The sequence below is a fragment of the Dromiciops gliroides genome, chromosome 4 (genome assembly GCF_019393635.1).
Source record: "Dromiciops gliroides isolate mDroGli1 chromosome 4, mDroGli1.pri, whole genome shotgun sequence".
NCBI classification, from domain to species: domain Eukaryota; kingdom Metazoa; phylum Chordata; class Mammalia; order Microbiotheria; family Microbiotheriidae; genus Dromiciops; species Dromiciops gliroides.
In genome coordinates, this window is record NC_057864.1 from 23,111,799 (window position 1) to 23,129,818 (window position 18,020).

The 18,020-nt window shown below is 42.5% G+C and overlaps 1 protein-coding gene and 1 pseudogene across 1 annotated transcript; both read right to left on the bottom strand.

Moving 5' to 3' along the window:
* Nucleotides 1-386: 386 nt before the first annotated feature.
* LOC122752596 (RNA polymerase-associated protein CTR9 homolog) lies at nucleotides 387-3,851 on the bottom strand. The gene is given in 4 exon segments (XM_043999429.1): nucleotides 387-462; nucleotides 464-634; nucleotides 636-794; nucleotides 796-3,851. Coding segments are annotated over 4 exon segments (3,462 nt in total).
* Nucleotides 3,852-9,405: 5,554 nt separating this feature from the next.
* Nucleotides 9,406-9,780, bottom strand: LOC122752586 (annotated as a pseudogene).
* Nucleotides 9,781-18,020: the final 8,240 nt, after the last annotated feature.

An 18,020-nucleotide genomic window follows, 5' to 3' on the forward strand; every position in this document is an offset into this window, starting at 1 on the left:
CCAGTCAAATGTTGCAAGTCAGAAAGTAATGGAAAGCAGATGTGGTACTTTGGAAATCAAAATAGATTTTGATCAAAGCTGAACTTTATTTAATTTTTTTAAAGGCCTGAATGTCTGGTTTTATTTTTAAGTGTAACTTTCACATGACAGGTGGCGCTCTTTTCGACATTGGAGAGTAGACTTCATTTGCACAGGAAACTCAAATATTGGTTTCTGGCACAAGAAAATGTCTTTTGGGGCTTAGTAATATATAATTTGATATGAAAAAATTGCCTTCAGAAAAGAAATTTCACAAGTTTTATTAAACATTTCAATTATTTTACAGCTTTCATATATTAAAAAAAAGGGTTTCCTTCCAGAAATGTGGCTTAATTACAAACTAAAATCTAATCGCTATCATCAGAAACCCTCTCACAGGTCTCATTGTTGGAGGCTTCTGGTTCCGGTTCATTCCCAGATCCTCATTATCAGAGGCGCTCTCTCTGAATCCCGGTCTGAATCAGCACTGGGTGAAGCTGACAGCGACTCATTGTCAGCCCCTGCAGAGCAGCTGCTCCCAGACCTGACGAACTCATTACCAGACTGTTCAGAGACTGAAAGCCTCCTCTTCCGAGATGACCGATCGCTGTCAGCCATCCTCTGACTGTTGCAAGCTGGGCCTCCGGGGACTGCCGGCTTCACTCCCAGACTGATTTGGGTTCTCGTCAGAATTGATCTCAGACATGACGCGTTTCTTGCCTCCATCACCATGATCTGAATCCCTATTGCTGTTCCTGGCATGTCCGTCAGCAATTAAATTTATCTTCATCTGAAGAATCCTCACTTGATGAGATTATGGCTTTTGACTTTATCCTTCCTTTCTTTGAAGGAGGCAGCCATTCTGGCTTGGGAGTCTTCTCCCCCTCCCGAGGAGGGCGACGCTTTTTCGGCCGGGGGCCATTTTCGGTCTCTTGCTCATCAGATCCCTCATCTCCCTTCGGTCTCCTGCGCTTTTTCTTCCCCTCATCCTCCTCTTCTTCCCCTTGCTCGCTTCCACTGCCCTTCCTTTTCTTCTTGGTCACAGGCATGTCTTCATCGGTGTCATCGTTGACAAATCCATCAAACTCGCCTCCCTTCTTAGAAGGCCTGCCCCTGCCGCCGCCTCTCTTTTCCTTTGTCCCTGCGGCTCCTCCTGTGAACAGGAGGATGCTCTTGGTCTTCTCCACATACAAGGCTCGCTGCTCCAGGAGCTTCTTCTGTGCTTCTTTCTCTCGAAGCCAGTTCTCTTCCTGTTCCTTCAGCAGTTTCTGCCGTAACAATTCTTTCTCTTGCTCCTGCTTGGCCCGTAGCTTCCTCGCCTCTTCAGCCTGCTTTCGTGCTCGGGCCACGTAATACGGAGCCTGCCTCAGTAAATCGGAGCACTGCCTGGCTTCCGCAGCAGCAGCCGGGACCAAGTCAAATCTCAGTTTGTCGCCTACTTTACTCAAATAACTAAAATGCCTGTGGGCAAGTTCCAGTTGCTTGACCACATTCAGCACCTCCTTGAGATTACTCTTCTCGTCCTTAAGAACAGAAATAGCTAGCCTCTGAAGTATCAGAGCCACGTTGAACATGAGAACCGTATCACTGGGTGCCACATGTCTGGCCTTCAGCAAAGTCTGTTTGCACTCCTGCAGCTTGCCACACTTGAAGAGGGCACGGGCCAAATAGAGCATGACCTCCGTGTTCTGGTGTCTGTAGAACTTTTGTAGACAGTTTTCATACATCTGAACAGCGCTGATATATTGCTTTTGCTCCACGTAGATGTGTGCCAAGTTTAGCCACACATCGCTGATATCTGCAGTTGCCTCTCGTACCTGAGAAAATACATCGCGAGCTTCCCGGAAATAGCCTTTGTGGGCCAGCACAGCACCTATGCCATTGGCAGCGTAGAGGTTCTTAGGATCGTTTCCGAGGACCTGCTTGTAGATGGCTAGTGCACGATCCTGGTGTCGCTTTTCCTTCTCTCGGTCTCTGGTGGGTTGATGCAAAGTTTGTAGCCAAACATTGCCAAGAGCCAGCATCGAATATGTGTCATTTTGAGTGGATGGCTGCTTTAATATTCTTTCAAATTTCTTCTGACACGGACCCCACTCTTGCTTGGCCAAATGAAGATTGCCGATCAGAGACCAAGCATCTGGATGATCCTGATTGATCTGAAGAGCTTCTTTAAACCAATCTGAAGCCTCATAAAAGTTTCCTTTATCTCTAGCCATCACTCCTAAGCGTAAATAGCAGTCAACGTAATTCGGATGTTCTCGTAATATATTTTTATGCAGCTTTTCTGCTTCGTGGAATTCACGCATTGCCTCATAAAGCCTGGCCAGATTGTATGACGTTGTAACAGAGATGCCATTATAGTAATGGTCGTCATGCTCAGCTTCTCCTTTGGCACGATCCACAGATGCCAAAAAATATTTCTTTGCCTCCCCTAAGTTTCCGAGCCTAAAATGGAGGGCACCCACATTATTCAGAATCTCTGGTGGGACGTCAGCCTGTACCTTTTCCTTCAGGATATGTGTTGCTGTTTGGTATGCTGACAGGGCACCCTGTATGTCAGTCTGTTCTAGGATTTGTGCCAGCTCGATCCAGGCCTCGACGTCATCCGGGCACTGCTCTGTGACCTTCTTCAAGTGGCCCTTGGCAATGTCTCGTTTGTCTTGATCTTCCCAGGCAGCATAGAGAGAGCCAAGGATTTTCATTGTTTCATAATGGTTGGGATAGGCTTTCAAAACTTTCTCAAAGCACTCCGAGGCTTTCTCCTTGTCACCTCGGTAAATATACATCTGGCCCAAACCAAAAAAGGGGAGCACAAAAGAGGATGTGGCAAATTGGGTGGCTTGATAGTAGTACTGGAAAGCTTGGTCATAGTCCTCGTGAACGTGGAAAGATCTAGCCAGCTGATAACAGCTTTCTGCCTGCATAGCTTCCACCTCTGTGTTATGGAAAGCATGGAGGACCAAGTGCCGGACTTTGTTATAATCCTTTTTGAAGAAAAAGTGATTGGCCAAGTGGTTCAGTACCATAGGATTGCTAGGATCGATTGTATAAGCTTGGGAAAGAAGTTCGATGCCATTTTTGATAGAGTCAGCCTCTTTATCATTGAGTTCTAGGACAGCCAATCCAACTAAGGCTCCCACACACTTGGAGTTGAGCTCCAGGGCCCTGCTGAATGCCAGACGAGCCTTCTCTAGTTGGTTCAGTTTCACAAAGCAATGACCCATTCCTAGTCGAACTTCTGCTGGACAACCTGGGTTAGTACGAAGTGCTTTCTTATAGTATTCAAGGGCTCCTCTGTAATCATTCTTGTTGAATGAAATACAAGCCTTACCTAGAAGGGCTGGGATATTATTTGGAGACTGGTTGAGTACAAAACAGAACTGTGCATCAGCCTGGTCCATCTTGTCACGTTCCAACAGACAGAAGCAGGCTCTTCCCAATAAATGGTTCTGATGATACATGATAACTTTGTCAGCCATTGTATACAACACGGTTGCTTGTGTGATGAGTTCCTTCTTCTTGTCCTTGTTTTTTTCCTTCCTGGCCTTCTGGACGTAGTAGGCTGCCAATGTATCTAAGCAAGTCATCTGGTCTTTTTCATAGTCTCTATAATCCAGGTTGCCATCTATTCTTGCTGCTTCCAACAGCTTCACAAAATCTTCTGTTTTCCCTTGCTTGTGATATTCCAGTGCTAAGGTGATCCATAAGTGCAGCTGAGAATGTTCCTGTTTCAGAATACTGATAACTTCATCCCCTTCTGGTAACTGATTGAAGTCAAGTTCAATGACCTCATCCGTGTCCCAGAGGGGAATCTCAATCGAGCCTCGAGACATGGTGAGGCCAGGATCACAGCACTGAGGGGCAACTGGCTCCTGCTTCTCCTTAGCACCCAGCTTCAACCACTACCTCTTCAAACTGAGTGTGGAGGCTTTTTATAGGTCTGGAGCACAGCGGGGGTCCTTAGACACTGCTTCAAGCTGATTGGTTAGCGTCATCCAAGTCCATTGGTTCACAGGTCTTGAAGGTGGTCTCCAGATGAGTTCACAGTTCTTAGCTTCTGAGAACAATGCCTTCTCAAGGGCCAGCCAGGTGTGATTACAATCTAATTAACTTGAAGCAGGATAATCAGCAGTCAATCACTCTCACTTAATTCAGTCAGGTTAGATTAATCTCCAGGTGGGCCTTTGAGTATCTGCCAAATCCGATTATTTTCTCACAGTTCATTACATGTCATCCAGCTCATAATATGACCACTCAAGTAATGTCAACCAATGGAACTGAATGATGCTGGCCAAATAGCTTAGATCAGTGTGTAATGACCTGCCTCTATCAAGAGGATAAATGCTGTGAGACCCCAGGAGGGTCATGGGTTTCTTGGCATTCTCTGCTTCTCCTGGGCCCAATGTGGGTTGGTCAGTGCTCTCTTAGGAGAGGGTAGACTGGAAGGCCATGTGCTCTCTTAGAGACAGTATGGTACTAGGGCTTTTCTTCTTCCTTGGTTAATACCATGAGGTCAATACTGATATTGAATACTAATTAATATTTACTGTCTAAATGGTTGCAATAACCATTTATATAAATGGCCATTAATGAGTAGCTATTTTAAAGGTCTAGTTTAGCCCCCCAAATTTAAAAAAATGCACTATATACCTGAACATATGTTCCAAAATTGGAGCCAAAGAAAAGCCATCTAGTCAATGTTAACTCCTTGATCGAGGACCACTGGACCAAGAAGTAGAAGGAACATTGGTTTCCTCATGGGGTTGGAATTAGTTGGGCCAAAGACAAGGGAAATGGAATGAATTGATGAACATCATATGAATGCTTAATATTCTGGAATGGTTTTACCTAAGGTTGAACACAACAATTGGTATCACAACCTGATCCATAACCTTTTTTTCTCCACATACATTAAGAATGTAAGATGACATTTCATATAGGAACAAAGTTGAAAATAAGGATAGCAATGTGAATTGAATCTTCCAAGCTCACCTTCTCTAGGCCAAAAGTTGGCTTTGGAAAGTAAGCACATGCCTATTCAAACACCTGGGGGTACCCTCTGCCAGTTAAATCGATCTCCAAAACTAGAATTGGTCAGAACTTGGAAACAGGGCAATTACTGGAGCACAGCCAATGATATGGGAGCTGCTGACTGGGCTTTATTCCTTTCTCAAGATGCAGATTTTCATAATTACCTTACCTAGTTGTGGACCAAGAGGAATGATGGTTTGGATAGATGCCAGTGATACCATGGCTGAAGTGTAGCTAGAGGCAGAGAATGTGCTATGTCAGATGGATCCTCTGCCAAGGTGATAACTATGGCTGCTTCTAATACCATCAAGGGTTAATGGTCTGAGACCAGATAGGCAGTGACTGGGGAAGGGGAACTGTGTGGATGTGGGGATTCCAGGTTCATTTCCAGTGGCTGGTGGTCTGGGAAGGATATAAATGTCAACATCAGAATAGACACCTGGCCATGCTCATCAGTGCACTGCCAATACCAGAAGTGGGACTTGAATGACTAGGTGTCTGAAATGAGTAGTGTCTTCAGAAGTGAGGAGTCCAGGAGTCTAAACCCCCTTCCTTAATCCCCTTCTCCCCAACAGTCTTGCAATGACTTGACAAGGGAAAAGCTCCTTCCAGCTTGCCCTTTCATCAGCCCCACCTCCTGAGCAGATCTTTGCATTCCAAATGCTAGAGACCATATTTCATGTGGGATCGTCCATCTCCTCCCAGACTTGACAAAAGGGCATTGGCAGCATCAGAAGGAAATCCAGTCGACTGTGAATCTAGAGTTCCTTCAAGGATCCCTAGGTAGGTCTGATGTTGACATGGCCCAGAAAAGGCCACCAAGGGAGGCCTTCCTCAGGGACAGGGACAAATTACTCTGTACTGAGGAGTCTCGTCTCCGGCAACTTCGAGGTGAGACAAAGCATGTCTAGGAATGGTCATAGCAAAGGTTGTACAGTAGATAAGATTCAGCCCCAACACGAATTTACGGTGCTGAGCTTAGCCATGATATTCCTAGGACAGATGGGAAGAACACATCTAAGTGGTCCTGGGTCCCTTTCTCCAGGACAAACATTAGTTCCAGATGTCTAAAAGCTATAGATTGGAGGTCTACAGAATGCATAGGTTTGAGAATCATTTGTTTAAAGATAAATTCATAGAAATGGACGAGGATCAGCAGGTGAAGTAGTGTATATAGAGTGGATGGCCCAGGATCAAGCCCCTAACAAACAGTTAGGGTTACCAGGTGTGACCTAGAATGAAGATATACAGTAGAAGAAACTGAGAAGGGGTCAGATAGGTAGAAGAACCAGGAGAAGAGGAATCCCCCCCAGATCTGAAGAGGATTCAAAGAAGATACTAAGTGGAAGTAGGGGGAGAACCCAGGAGCAAGGAGTATTTTTAACTCCCCTGCTTAGACCAGTGAACCAAGGGGAGATAAGTAAAGGTGTAACCAGGACTGGAAAGGGTGGTCAGCAAGTCTGTCATCAGAGGATCCAGTTTTCAATGACTTTGAGAAACTCAAAGGTGGGACGAAACCCAGCAGCAGAAGAGGAATTCCATTTAAATTGACTGTAGACAATATAAAATATTTGGGAGTCTACCTGCCAAAACAAACTTGGGAACTTTTTGAACACCATTGTAAAACAGGATTCACACAATTGAAATCTACACTGGAAAAATCAGTTGCTCATGGGTGGGCCATAAAATGAAAATGACAATTCTACTTTAATTTGCTTATTCAGTGTCATACCAAACTACCAAAAATTATTTTAGAGTTAGAAAAAATAATTCATCTGGCAGAACAAAAGGTCAAGAATATCAAGGGAATGGAAAAAATGCAAAGTGAGGTGGCCTAGCCATATCAGATTGAAAACTCTAGTATAAAATGGCAATCATCAAAGCTGTTTGTTACTGGCTAAGTGGTGAATAAGTGGATTAGGTTGGGCACACAAGAGGCAGAAGTAAGTGACTATAGCAATCTGCTGTTTGATAAACCCAAAGACTCCAGCTTGTGGGATTAAAAACTCACTATTTGACAAACTGCTGGGAAAAGTGGAAAATTGAATGGCAGAAACTAGGCTTAGACCAACCTTTTTTGTATCAAAGGTCAAAATGGGTACATTATTGAGACATAAAGGGTGGTACTATAGACAAATTAGGACAGGAAGGAATAGTTTACCTGTCAGATGTATGGAGAGGGGTGGAATTTATGACCAAACAAGAGATAAAGAGTGATATAAATAGCAAAATGGATGATTTTGATTTTTTTTTCCCCCACAAACAAAACCAATGCAACTAAAAGCTGGAGAAGATTTAGGATAAAGCAAGTTTATTGTCTATAGAACAGGCATTCCAAAGAACAGTGGGAAAGGGTAGTGGTCAGAGTTTTGTGTGGCCAGAATACCTGTCTTCTTACTCTTTTTTTACGATCACATACTTAAGTTTGTGTTATTTTCTTCCAATGCCCCAAAGTGTGAAGAATACAAAAGTCATTGCTGGAAATACATGATTCTGCCCCCTGTATAGAAGGGCTAGTATCCTAATAGAGCTACACCAGCTGGGGCTGGTTTCTTGTGCTTCCGACAAGGGTCAAGGAGCCACTCCAATAATTTTTTTTAACAAAAGTATTTTATTTTCCAATTACATAAGGATAGTTTTCAACATTGGTTTTCATAGGTTTTTTAGTTCCAAAATTTTCTCCCATTCTCCCTTCCCTCCTCCCCAAGACAGAAAGCAATCTGACATAGGTTAAATGTACAGTCACATTAAACATCTTTCTGCATTAGTCATTGTGAAAGAATTGGAGCAGAAGGGGAAAAAACCTCAAAGAAGGAAAAAAAGCCCCAAAGTAGGAACAGTATGGTTCAATCTGCATTCATAGTCCACAGGTTTGGGTTTTGGTTTTTCTGGATGTTGAGAACATTTTCTATCATGAAGTTCCTTGAAATTCTTTAGGATCATTGCACTGCTGAGAGAAGAGCCAAGTCTATCACCACTGTTTCCATCATACAGTGTTGCTGTTACAGTGTACAATGTTCTCCTGGTTCTCCTGGTTCTGCTTCTCTCAGTCAGCATCAGTTCACATAAGTCCTTCCAGGTTTCTCTGAAATCTGCCTGCTCGTCATTTCTTACAGCACAATAGTATTCCACTACATTCATATACCACAACTTGTTTAACCATTCCCCTTGATTTTTAATTCTCCACCACAGCAAAGAGCTGCTATACATATTTTTGTACGTGTGGGTCCTTTTCCCTCTTCTATGATCTCTTTGGGATACAGACCTAGCAGTGGTACCATTGGGCTCCAATGATTTCTTTAGGGGAAAAAATAAGTCAAGACAAAACTACCTCAACAGTCCCCATAACAGAGCCTGACACATGGAATGAATGAAGGAATGAATTTGCAGCCTAAGACAGAATGGCAGGGCTTTTTTTCACCCCTGCCTCTTTCAATCTCTGGCTTATTCCATCTTTCTCTGAAGTGAACCACATTCACTTCAGGTTCAAGTTCTAGAAACTGCTCTAGAATCATAGCCAAAATAGCATTTTAGTGACTACCTAACCAAAACACCTCATTTGACAGGTGAAGAAACTGAGGTACAAAGAGATGGTGATTGGTCCCAGGTTCCAAGGAGTGTTAGAGCTGGAGCTCCAGTCCAAGTAACTTAGATTCCCAATCTATGTGTGTTCCTTTTTCCCAAACCATCCCCAGCACAGAAGAACCCAAAGTGAAGAGGCATATCCGACCTCACTGTTCAGCAGGAAAGGTCCTGGCCAGCTGGGTTCAGTGAGGAAGCCTCATTCATTTGAGGCTGTGCTGGCTCTCCCGGTGCTGCTGGTTGTCTGCCAGCTAAAGGGTTTGAAGCCCATGTGTTTGGGGCCCTGGGTGATCAGGTTGGAGCTCTGGCTAAAAGCTTTCCCACAATGCCCTTGTGGATTTCTCTCCAGTGCAGATGTCTTCATGTCTGGCTTTGGGGTGAAGCACTTGCCACAATACTGGCAGATGTAAGACTGTGTGTTTCAATGGATGAAGAGATGGGTAGACAGGGTGGAGGAGCACTTGAAAGGTTTTTTTTTTTTTTTTATGGCAGATCTTATATTCAAGACTTCTCTCCTGCCTTAGGAAACAGGCAGGCAGGTAGGGGTAGGGGGTCATTGGGAATATGTGAACTGCACTGGACCCAGCTGGGATCCCTTAGGAGTGTATATGAGGGTGCTGCTCAAGGTTGAGTGGGCAGGTCATGATTAAGTCATTATTTGAAGTACTTAAATTATGTTGGGACCTTTTATTTTTGGCCAGGTGGAAAATACAGTTCCAAGTACCCATACACTCTTCCTAGAAGATACTGGAACTTTGGAGAACATACAAGATGTCAGGATCCATAGTTTGCTTCATCAAATGCTTTTCTAGCCTGTTTCAGTTCTTCATTCATAGTAAGCAAGTCCTTAACTCTGGCAAACTTCCTTGGATCTTTTCAAATCAAGAAGATATCTTCAACCTGCACTCGACCTTGTCTTCCAATAGACATTGCTTTGTGAGTCATGTCAGTGATGAATTCTATGACAAGGTCTTGAAGAATATCCACTGACTCAGTGTAAGGATTTTGGTCATCACCAAAGCCATACATCATACACCTTAATTCTTCAGAGAAAAATCTTTTCCTTTTACCCTGTCTGCCATCTACTCCTCCTCCTCCTGCATCTTCATTTTCTTTTTCAAAAGTCAGATCTTCTTCCTCATCAGCCATCCCCCTAGTTGGCTCCCAACCATCAAAGATTCCCCTCTAGCTCAGTTTGTCTTCATAAGAACCTAAATGATTCTTCATAAACTATGGGCCCCATTAAGTATTTATTAAAGCATACCAGGTATTCATGTGGAGTTCAGAAGGATAAGAAAAGGCCCGTCTAGCCTAAAGTTCCAGCCTGGGCAGGTTCTTCCTCAAGTCCTCCACCATGAGCCTACTTCAAGCACAAACTGCCCAGAAAACTGAGTGTGGAAGCTTTTTATAGATCCAGAGCAGAGGCAGTCCTTACACACTGCTTCAAGCTGATTGGTAGGTGTCATGCAAATCCACTGGTTCACTGAACTTTTAAAGGTGGTCTCCAGTTGAGTTCTCAAAGTGCTTAGCTTCTGAGAACAATGCCTTCTTAAGGGCCAGACACGGTTACAATCTAATAATTAACTTCAAGCAGGCTAATCAGCAAGAGTAAATAGATTACTCCACCCAATTGGGTGTGTAGGTGTTAATCCTTCCTTGAGGCAACTCTGAGTTTAAGGTCTTTGGGTCTTTTCTGATGAGTGTAAAATCCATTGACTGCCCTGCTCCTCTCCCATCTCTTCCCCCACTTCACTTAATTCAATCAGTTTAGATTAATCTCCAGGTGGGCCTTTTGAGTATCTGCCAAATTCCATTATTAGCTCACATTTCCCAGCTGTTGAGGGAGCAGGTCCAGTCAATGGGCTGGAAACTTTGGCACAGAAGATCCAAGGTGTATAATGTGTTGTAGAGGGACTGCTACCTCAGTCACCCAGACCACAGACACCTGGTTAGCCTTGTATTGCTCTTTCCACTTTCCAACCTCAGCATCTGGTATTGCAGGTTGGGGTATGGACATAAGTGAGGAGGTAGCAGAGAGATGATCCAGCTCCACAATAAATCCAAGGCCTGTGCCGTATATAAAAGGTTATAAAGAGATAGAGCTGTCCAAGGTCCAAATGAGGTGGAAAATCATGAGTTGCCTTTTAACATTCAAGTAGTGACTGCCATGGGAAGAGAGAACCATAGCACCAATTGGGTTACCTGAAAAGTTATTTCATTGACTCTCCATGCCTACTGAGCCTGTTCACAATGATGTCATAGAGCTAGGGCTTGGTTATTGTTGTTGGTTATAATGGCTATAACCAGTGACTTGTCATTGGTCTTGCACATCAGGCTCACAAACATTGGGCATATGTCCTCCACTTTGGAAATTGATGCTTATGCTCTCCACTAAACCTTCCACGTGGGCTTTTGTTACTAATTACCCTAGCTTTCTTCAGAGCACAAGTACTAATGGTAGGTCAGTATTTCTAGGTACATTAGACCAGAAAACATCCTCAGAATTTTTCCTTGGACATTCCAAGTGAGACGTTCATTCGCACACTTGGAGGGGGAGGGAAGGCAACTTAAATATCAGGTCTGAACTAACAAATGAATGGAGCTGGTTCATGATGAGCTGTTGGCATAAGACAACTGGTTCTATTCTGATGCTGGGAAGAAAGAAAAGGGAATGCACAGGAACAGGATATAGTATGGTTTCTTCATGTTATGCCCTAACTACAGAGAAAGCTAAGGATCCAGGTGTTGATTTTGAGTCTTTGGTAATGAGGCTTCTCAAATGTGTGAAATCTCTGTATGGATAAGTGCCAGAATTAGTATACTTTTGTTCTCTCCCCCCACCCCAACTGGACCTCAATAGACCCCTTAATCTTAACCAAGCCCTAATGGACTTAATATCTTATTGGGAGGATTTCCCTTAGGGAAGTGTATCATGCCTGTTGGTCCTTGGCAACTTTTTAATGCTTCCATACCCTTTTTGGACATAATGGGCATAAGATAATTCAGCACTGTTCCAAATGTCTAGATGCCAATGGAACACATGACCCTTTTCAAGGTTATTTGTCCTAATGCCATGAAATAAATCTTCCAGCTTTTTTTTCTTGGCTATTTGAAGCATTCTGTAATGCCTTCTATATGGTGGAAAGAACACTGGCTTTGGAATCCAAGGACCTGGTTTCCAAATGTGACCTTGCCATGAATGAGCAAATTAACATGAATATGGGGAAGTTCTATGAATGTGGGCAAACAATCCACTTTTTTTGGTCTTAGATGATTCCTTTGCAAAAGTGGGGGTTGGACTAGCTGGTTTATCAGGTCCCTTCAGTCTGAGCTTGACTGATCCTATGTTAGCTAGTCAAAGTCATCATAAAGCATTATATTGATGCTTGGCTAATACTCGGCTGAAATTCCTTTTGGATTTTTTTTCTGATTCAGCAAACATTAAGCAAGTTTTCTGTTCTGTGACATGGAGTATGACTCCTCAATATAAGGAGCAATAGATAAATAACCCGCAGAAAAAAAGGAGTGGAGAACCAAGGGAAAGATGGACAGGTTGATATCTCAAGAGCAAATAGATGAGATCGAAAGGAAGGCTTCATGGAAATATATTTCTTGAGCTGAGCCTACAAATTTCATTAGGCACTGCTAAAGTATATTTTGGGCTTCAATAACCTGCATGCTTTGAAGTTATGGGAAGATGGGGAAATGGGGCAGGGAGTATTGTACAAGGATCCATTATGGGCAGCCTAGGCAGTTTTACCCAAAAAAGCCTAAATTGTTTGTTAATAGCAGTGATACTTCATAGCTCAAAGCATCTGGTATCATCAGTGGAGCACTCCACTCCATCTGTGACCTCACACATATGGTTGTTTCTTCAAAAGATAAAAATATGTACCAATGCCTGCTCAAACATACCATGAAGTTAGTGAGTATCCTCTGGCAACTTAACCACTGTCTGCCTTTCCTGGGTTTGTCCCCCTACAAGGATACTGATAAATCTTGGATATTCACATGTGACTAGGCCCTCTTGTCCTATGATAACTTCCAAGACCAATCATAACTTAAGGGCAATGGATTTGTTCCTCTCCACTCATTTCCTTGGATAATTATGCAATAAGTATAATTGGATCTTTGATTACCTACCTTTCTCTTGTTAGTGCACCTGTGAAAGCTTACTTAGGGCTTCTTCATCTTTATCAAGGATAACCTGGGAAGTATGCTGATCTCCATATTTAAATCTATGTAATTGGAAGTCATTATTATTGATTAAGTTAAGTGAGGAGAACCAGTAATGTATTTTTGACATTGTCTACTGCATGGTAAAATATATTAGCATTTTTTAAGGAAAAAAAATCATTCAAATTGGTTTTACTTGAGTCAAAGTTGAACTGGATATAAATAGCTTTGCTACAGTTGGCTAGATCAGTCGACTCATAGAAGACTGAATTTGGAGGGCTGGATGAGCACCTGGTTATGCATGAGTCCCTTTTTCCAGGGCTAGAGTTAGTTCAAGATGTCTGGAAGGTAGTAGAAGGTAGTAGATTGGAGGTTTGTGGGATAGGTATATTTGAGAATAAGCTTAGAGATCTAAAATCTGAGATCAGCAGGTAAAATAGTATAAAGAGAAGCAGACCCAGGATCTAGCCCTGGGGAATACTGAAGGTTACCAGGCATGACCTAGAAAAAGATATAGCAAAGGTGACTGAAAGGAGGTAGTCTCTCATGTAGAAGAATGAGCAGAGGGGTATCCCCAAAACAGAAGACGGTGATTAACAATGTTACAAGGCTTCAGAGAGAGAGTTAGGTCTAAGAAAGGCTACCAGATTTGACATTAGGAGATCATTGGTAACTCTGAAAAAAAGCAGTCTCCATTGAATTCTGAAGTCAGAAAATGGATTGTGGTGGGGTCAGAGTATAAGGAGAGGCAGTGGAGGCACCTATTGTAAGCAATCTGCTCAATTTTTCTTTTTTTTTTTTTAACCACAAATGGCAAGAGATGGACGATAGCTAGCAGAAAGATAAAGTGAACTCCTTGACTATAAGGAAGACAAGAGGCATCTCAGTAGAAGAGCAGCTAGTAGACAGGACGATGGAAGATAGCTGAGAGGACAGCCTGATGGAGATTGGACAAAATGGGATCACTTGTACATACAGCCAGGCTAGCTTTGGTGAGGAGAAAAGCTACCTCATGTGGTGTAGGGTTAGAGGTATCAGTAGCAGAAGACATCTGGGTGATAAGAGGTGAGGAAGAGAGGAGAAAGCAGTGCTCTGAGCAAATTGGCCTAAGGTTGTTTTCAGTCAAATGAGTCAATATTCTTTTCTTAGCTGGGAGGACAGGGGTAGGGGGATCTCTGGGAGGTTTGAGGAAGAGTCGATATGCATGTCCTAGTCCCCTAGCTGGAGTGGAGGAGAAAGACTGAGCCAGGTATCGAATTCCTTGTGGAAGGAAGGGGAGTGTCCTGGAGGTCTGTAGACAGCAGCAACCTGGATTCTGATTGGGCGCTATATTCAGATTGCATGAACAAAGGAGAGATGACAATGCTGGTAGGGGTCAGATTGGGAAGCAAGGAAAATCCTAATTCTCTCTTCCCTGCTCCACTCCTTGACCCCCAAGTTGGGGTTGGGAGGTGAGTAAAGGTACAGTCAGAGTTGGAGTGGCCAGGGAATCTGTGATCCACGGGGAGCCAAGTTTAAGTGATAGAGAGAATGAGAAGAACAAATTAAGATGTAATCCGACTTGCCTATGGAACAGGTATTCCAGAAGACAGCATGGAAAGAAGGGGACAGTAAGGGATCCAAGTACTGGGGGATAGGGAAGGGTTAGGGATCGCTGGGATTGGAAACGCGATGGTCAGGGTTACATACCCATTAAAAGAAAAAAACTAGAATGTTAGTGCCAATAAGGTTATAACCTTAAACTAGAGTCCAACTGAGCTTCAGAATTCTTTATATAGTTACTGACTACAAAATATTATAATTATAATTTCTGATTATAAAAAACCTAAATATTTAATCTACATTTTCCTGAGCTTCACAGTTTTTTTTTCTTAAGTCTTAGGATTGGGGGCGGCTAGGTGGCGCAGTGGATAAAGCACTGGCCCTGGATTCAGGAGTACCTGAATTCAAATCCAGCCTCAGACACTTGACACTTACTAGCTGTGTGACCCTGGGCAAGTCACTTAACCCCCATTGCACCACAAAAAAAAAAGTCTTAGGATAATCTTATTTTTTAAGCAGTAAACTAAAAGCTCATTAAGGGACATCTTTCAGTGTTACTGCTCACAATCTTCCTTGTCGAAGACTTTACAAAACAATTCTCTGTGGAAACTGAGCTGGCTTTGGCCATCATCTCTATTTGGATCCAGGTGGGGCAAGAAGGCCCGGATGGCCAACATGTTCTTTACTCTCTTGCACCCTAGTTAGGGGAACTGATAGAAGTCCTATGTACTCATATTCTTTTTGTTGAAGGGTAATGGGAATCGAGGGGCTTGCTTCCTGACACTGCATTATTGGAGTATGCTTCATAAGTTGCCTATTTGACTGTAGTCCCGCTTTGAGAAAACACTTATTAATTTCTGAGAACTTTATCTTCAGTCTACCAGAAATGACTTGTTTAATCAATCTGCTCAACCAAGTTTGTCATATGTTTCTGTCTCGAAGTAGTCCCTGAATCATACTTTGAATCAGAGCATTAGCACTGATAGAGCCTGTTCTTAACTGAACTTCATGCCCTCGCAACATTAAGTAGGATCATGAAACAAAAACCAACGGATCAAAAGCCTCAGATGCCAGATGATGCTCAAAACTTCATGGCCACTTCAAGTGGCAGAATCACATTCCTAAATGGCTCATGGGAATTCCATTGTATGTAGAATATATAGCAATCTTGGAGTCAAACTAGGATTGAGAAGTGCATTCATCTAGCACCCTGGACACCCTGGTGGGAACCAGAAAAGTCCTTGTTCTCTCTTAAACATGCTTCATTTGGTGCTTTGCTCAAATAAACACCCTGATGGGTGACTTACCACTAGTCCAGACCTGCTAACTGATCCTGCTTCTAGGACTCAAGACTGAGTCTCACAAACATATAAGCTCTAAAGTTTTTAAGCAAAAGCTGTCACGGTCGTGGCTTATCCGTCTTCTTTGCAGAGCTATCACCTTCTTGCAAGCAGACTTAAATAAAAAAAATTATCTTCGTTTCCCCTAATTTCTTCTGAACTGCTGGAATCTCTCCTAGGCATGTTGCAGGCTGAGGCTTCCTAGCCCCGATTTGTCAGAAGTACATAAAGAAACTGTTGAAAGTTGTAGTCTTTCATATCCATCTGCTAACAGAACCCTCAGAGGTACGTGAGTCACTAGTCTCTCAAATGATCAAGGGCAGAAGAACCTGCCTCTTGCTACAAGGGCCTTCATTGCTTATAGTCCCTTCACTAAGCTATGTTTTCTAACACTTCTGTAAAACGTATTCCCCACCACCCCTTAAGAAAGGAAGTAGACAAGTGGGACCTAGTCCACTCTGAGATCTTGTCTTTCCAGCCTTGCTCCTGGCAGTCCTTTTGTGATTCCCCCCAGTGATTCTGACCTTATCATTGGCTGTACTCATATCTAATAGTGGATATTGGCCATCTTTCTATTAGTTCTTGCTCATATTATGACAAGCTTCAGCAGGAACAGCTCCCTCCTACATGGTGCCTCTTGTCATCCCACTAACAAGGGGGCCACACAGACAACCTGGGTTTACTCCATCTGTTGCCAGTGATTATGCAGAAGGAGCTGATGTAACTGTCTTGTCTTTCAATGGAACTACTATAAATTTGTTATACTTCCTTCTTCTTACAAGGACAGGGCCAAGAAAAAGCAAAGGAGAGGAAAGGAAAGGATATTGACTTGAACACAAAACGGTTCATAAGAATCTGGTCCAACTCTAATCTGACTAAGAACATTGAGCAAGATATGTGGTTGCTATGAAAATAATCATTCCCTGCTCACCACCTGTGCTGAACTTTGTAGTAGGTCTTTCTGAACTCAGCTAGACTGGTTCTGAGGTGACAGATGGACTAGTAATCTCCATGCCCATCTTCAGGAAGCTTTCCTGGCTTGGTGGAATTTCTGTTAATGTTCCATTAGCATCCCTTCAATGCCTTATCTTGGTATGGATACTTTCTCCAACTTCCCGAAGTAATGTTTTAAACTAGACTTATTTCATTGATGTAGGTAACTCCTAGTGAGAACTCTTGACTTGGGAAAGGTAGATGTGTAAATAAGTTTCTAGTCATGGTGTTACCTGTCAGCACTGAAAGATTGTGACGGGCTTCTAGGACTACACTCAATAAGTATGAGTTGATCTGTGGTACCACCTGACACCTATCAGATTGACTAATATGACAAAAAAGGAAAATAATAAATATTGGAGAAGCTGTGGAAAAATTGGAACACTAATGCATTGTTGATGGAGCTGTGAATGGATCCAATCATTCTGGAGAGCAATTCGGAATTATGCCCAAAGGGCTATAGAGCTGTGCATACCCTTTTATCCAGCAATACTGCTTTTGGGTCTTTTCCCCAAAGAGATCATAAAAAGGAAAAGGACCCAAATGTACAAAAATATTTATAGCTCCTCTTTCTGTGGTGGCAAGGAATTGGAAATTGAGGAGTTTGCTCATCAATTGGGGAATGGCTGAACAAGTTGTGGTATATGAATGTAATAGAATTCTATTGCCCTGTAGGAAATTATGAGCAGGAAGAGTTCAGAGAAACCTGGAAGAACTTGCATGAACTGATGAGTGAGATGAGCAGAACCAGGAGAACATTATATACAGTATCATCAACACTATGTGTTGATCAACTGCAATAGACTAGATTCTTCTCACCAATCCGATGGTACAAAAAGTTCCAAAGGACTCATGATGGAAAAAGCTCTCCAAATCCAGAAAAAAAGGAACTGTGGGATATGGATGCTGATTGGACCATACTACTTCTTTTGTTTTTGGTGCTGTTTTTCTTTTTTGAGATTTTTCCTTTTTGCTCTGATTCTTCTCTTATAGCATGACTAATGCAGAAATATGTTTGATGTTATTGTGTGTGTGTATATCTATCTATCTATATCTATATCTATATCTATCTACCTATCTATATATATATACATATATATACACATATATATACATATATACACACACATATATACATATATACATATATACATACATATATATATACATATACATATATATATATACATATATATATATATATATATGAGCGGGGGAGAGGGGGGAATGGATCTATGATTTCTTAGTGGATTCCCAATAGGAAACTTACTCTGCCAATGTAGTTTGATGCCTTCATTACAACTAAGTATCTGCCTAATTGTCTGGGAAGTCGACTGA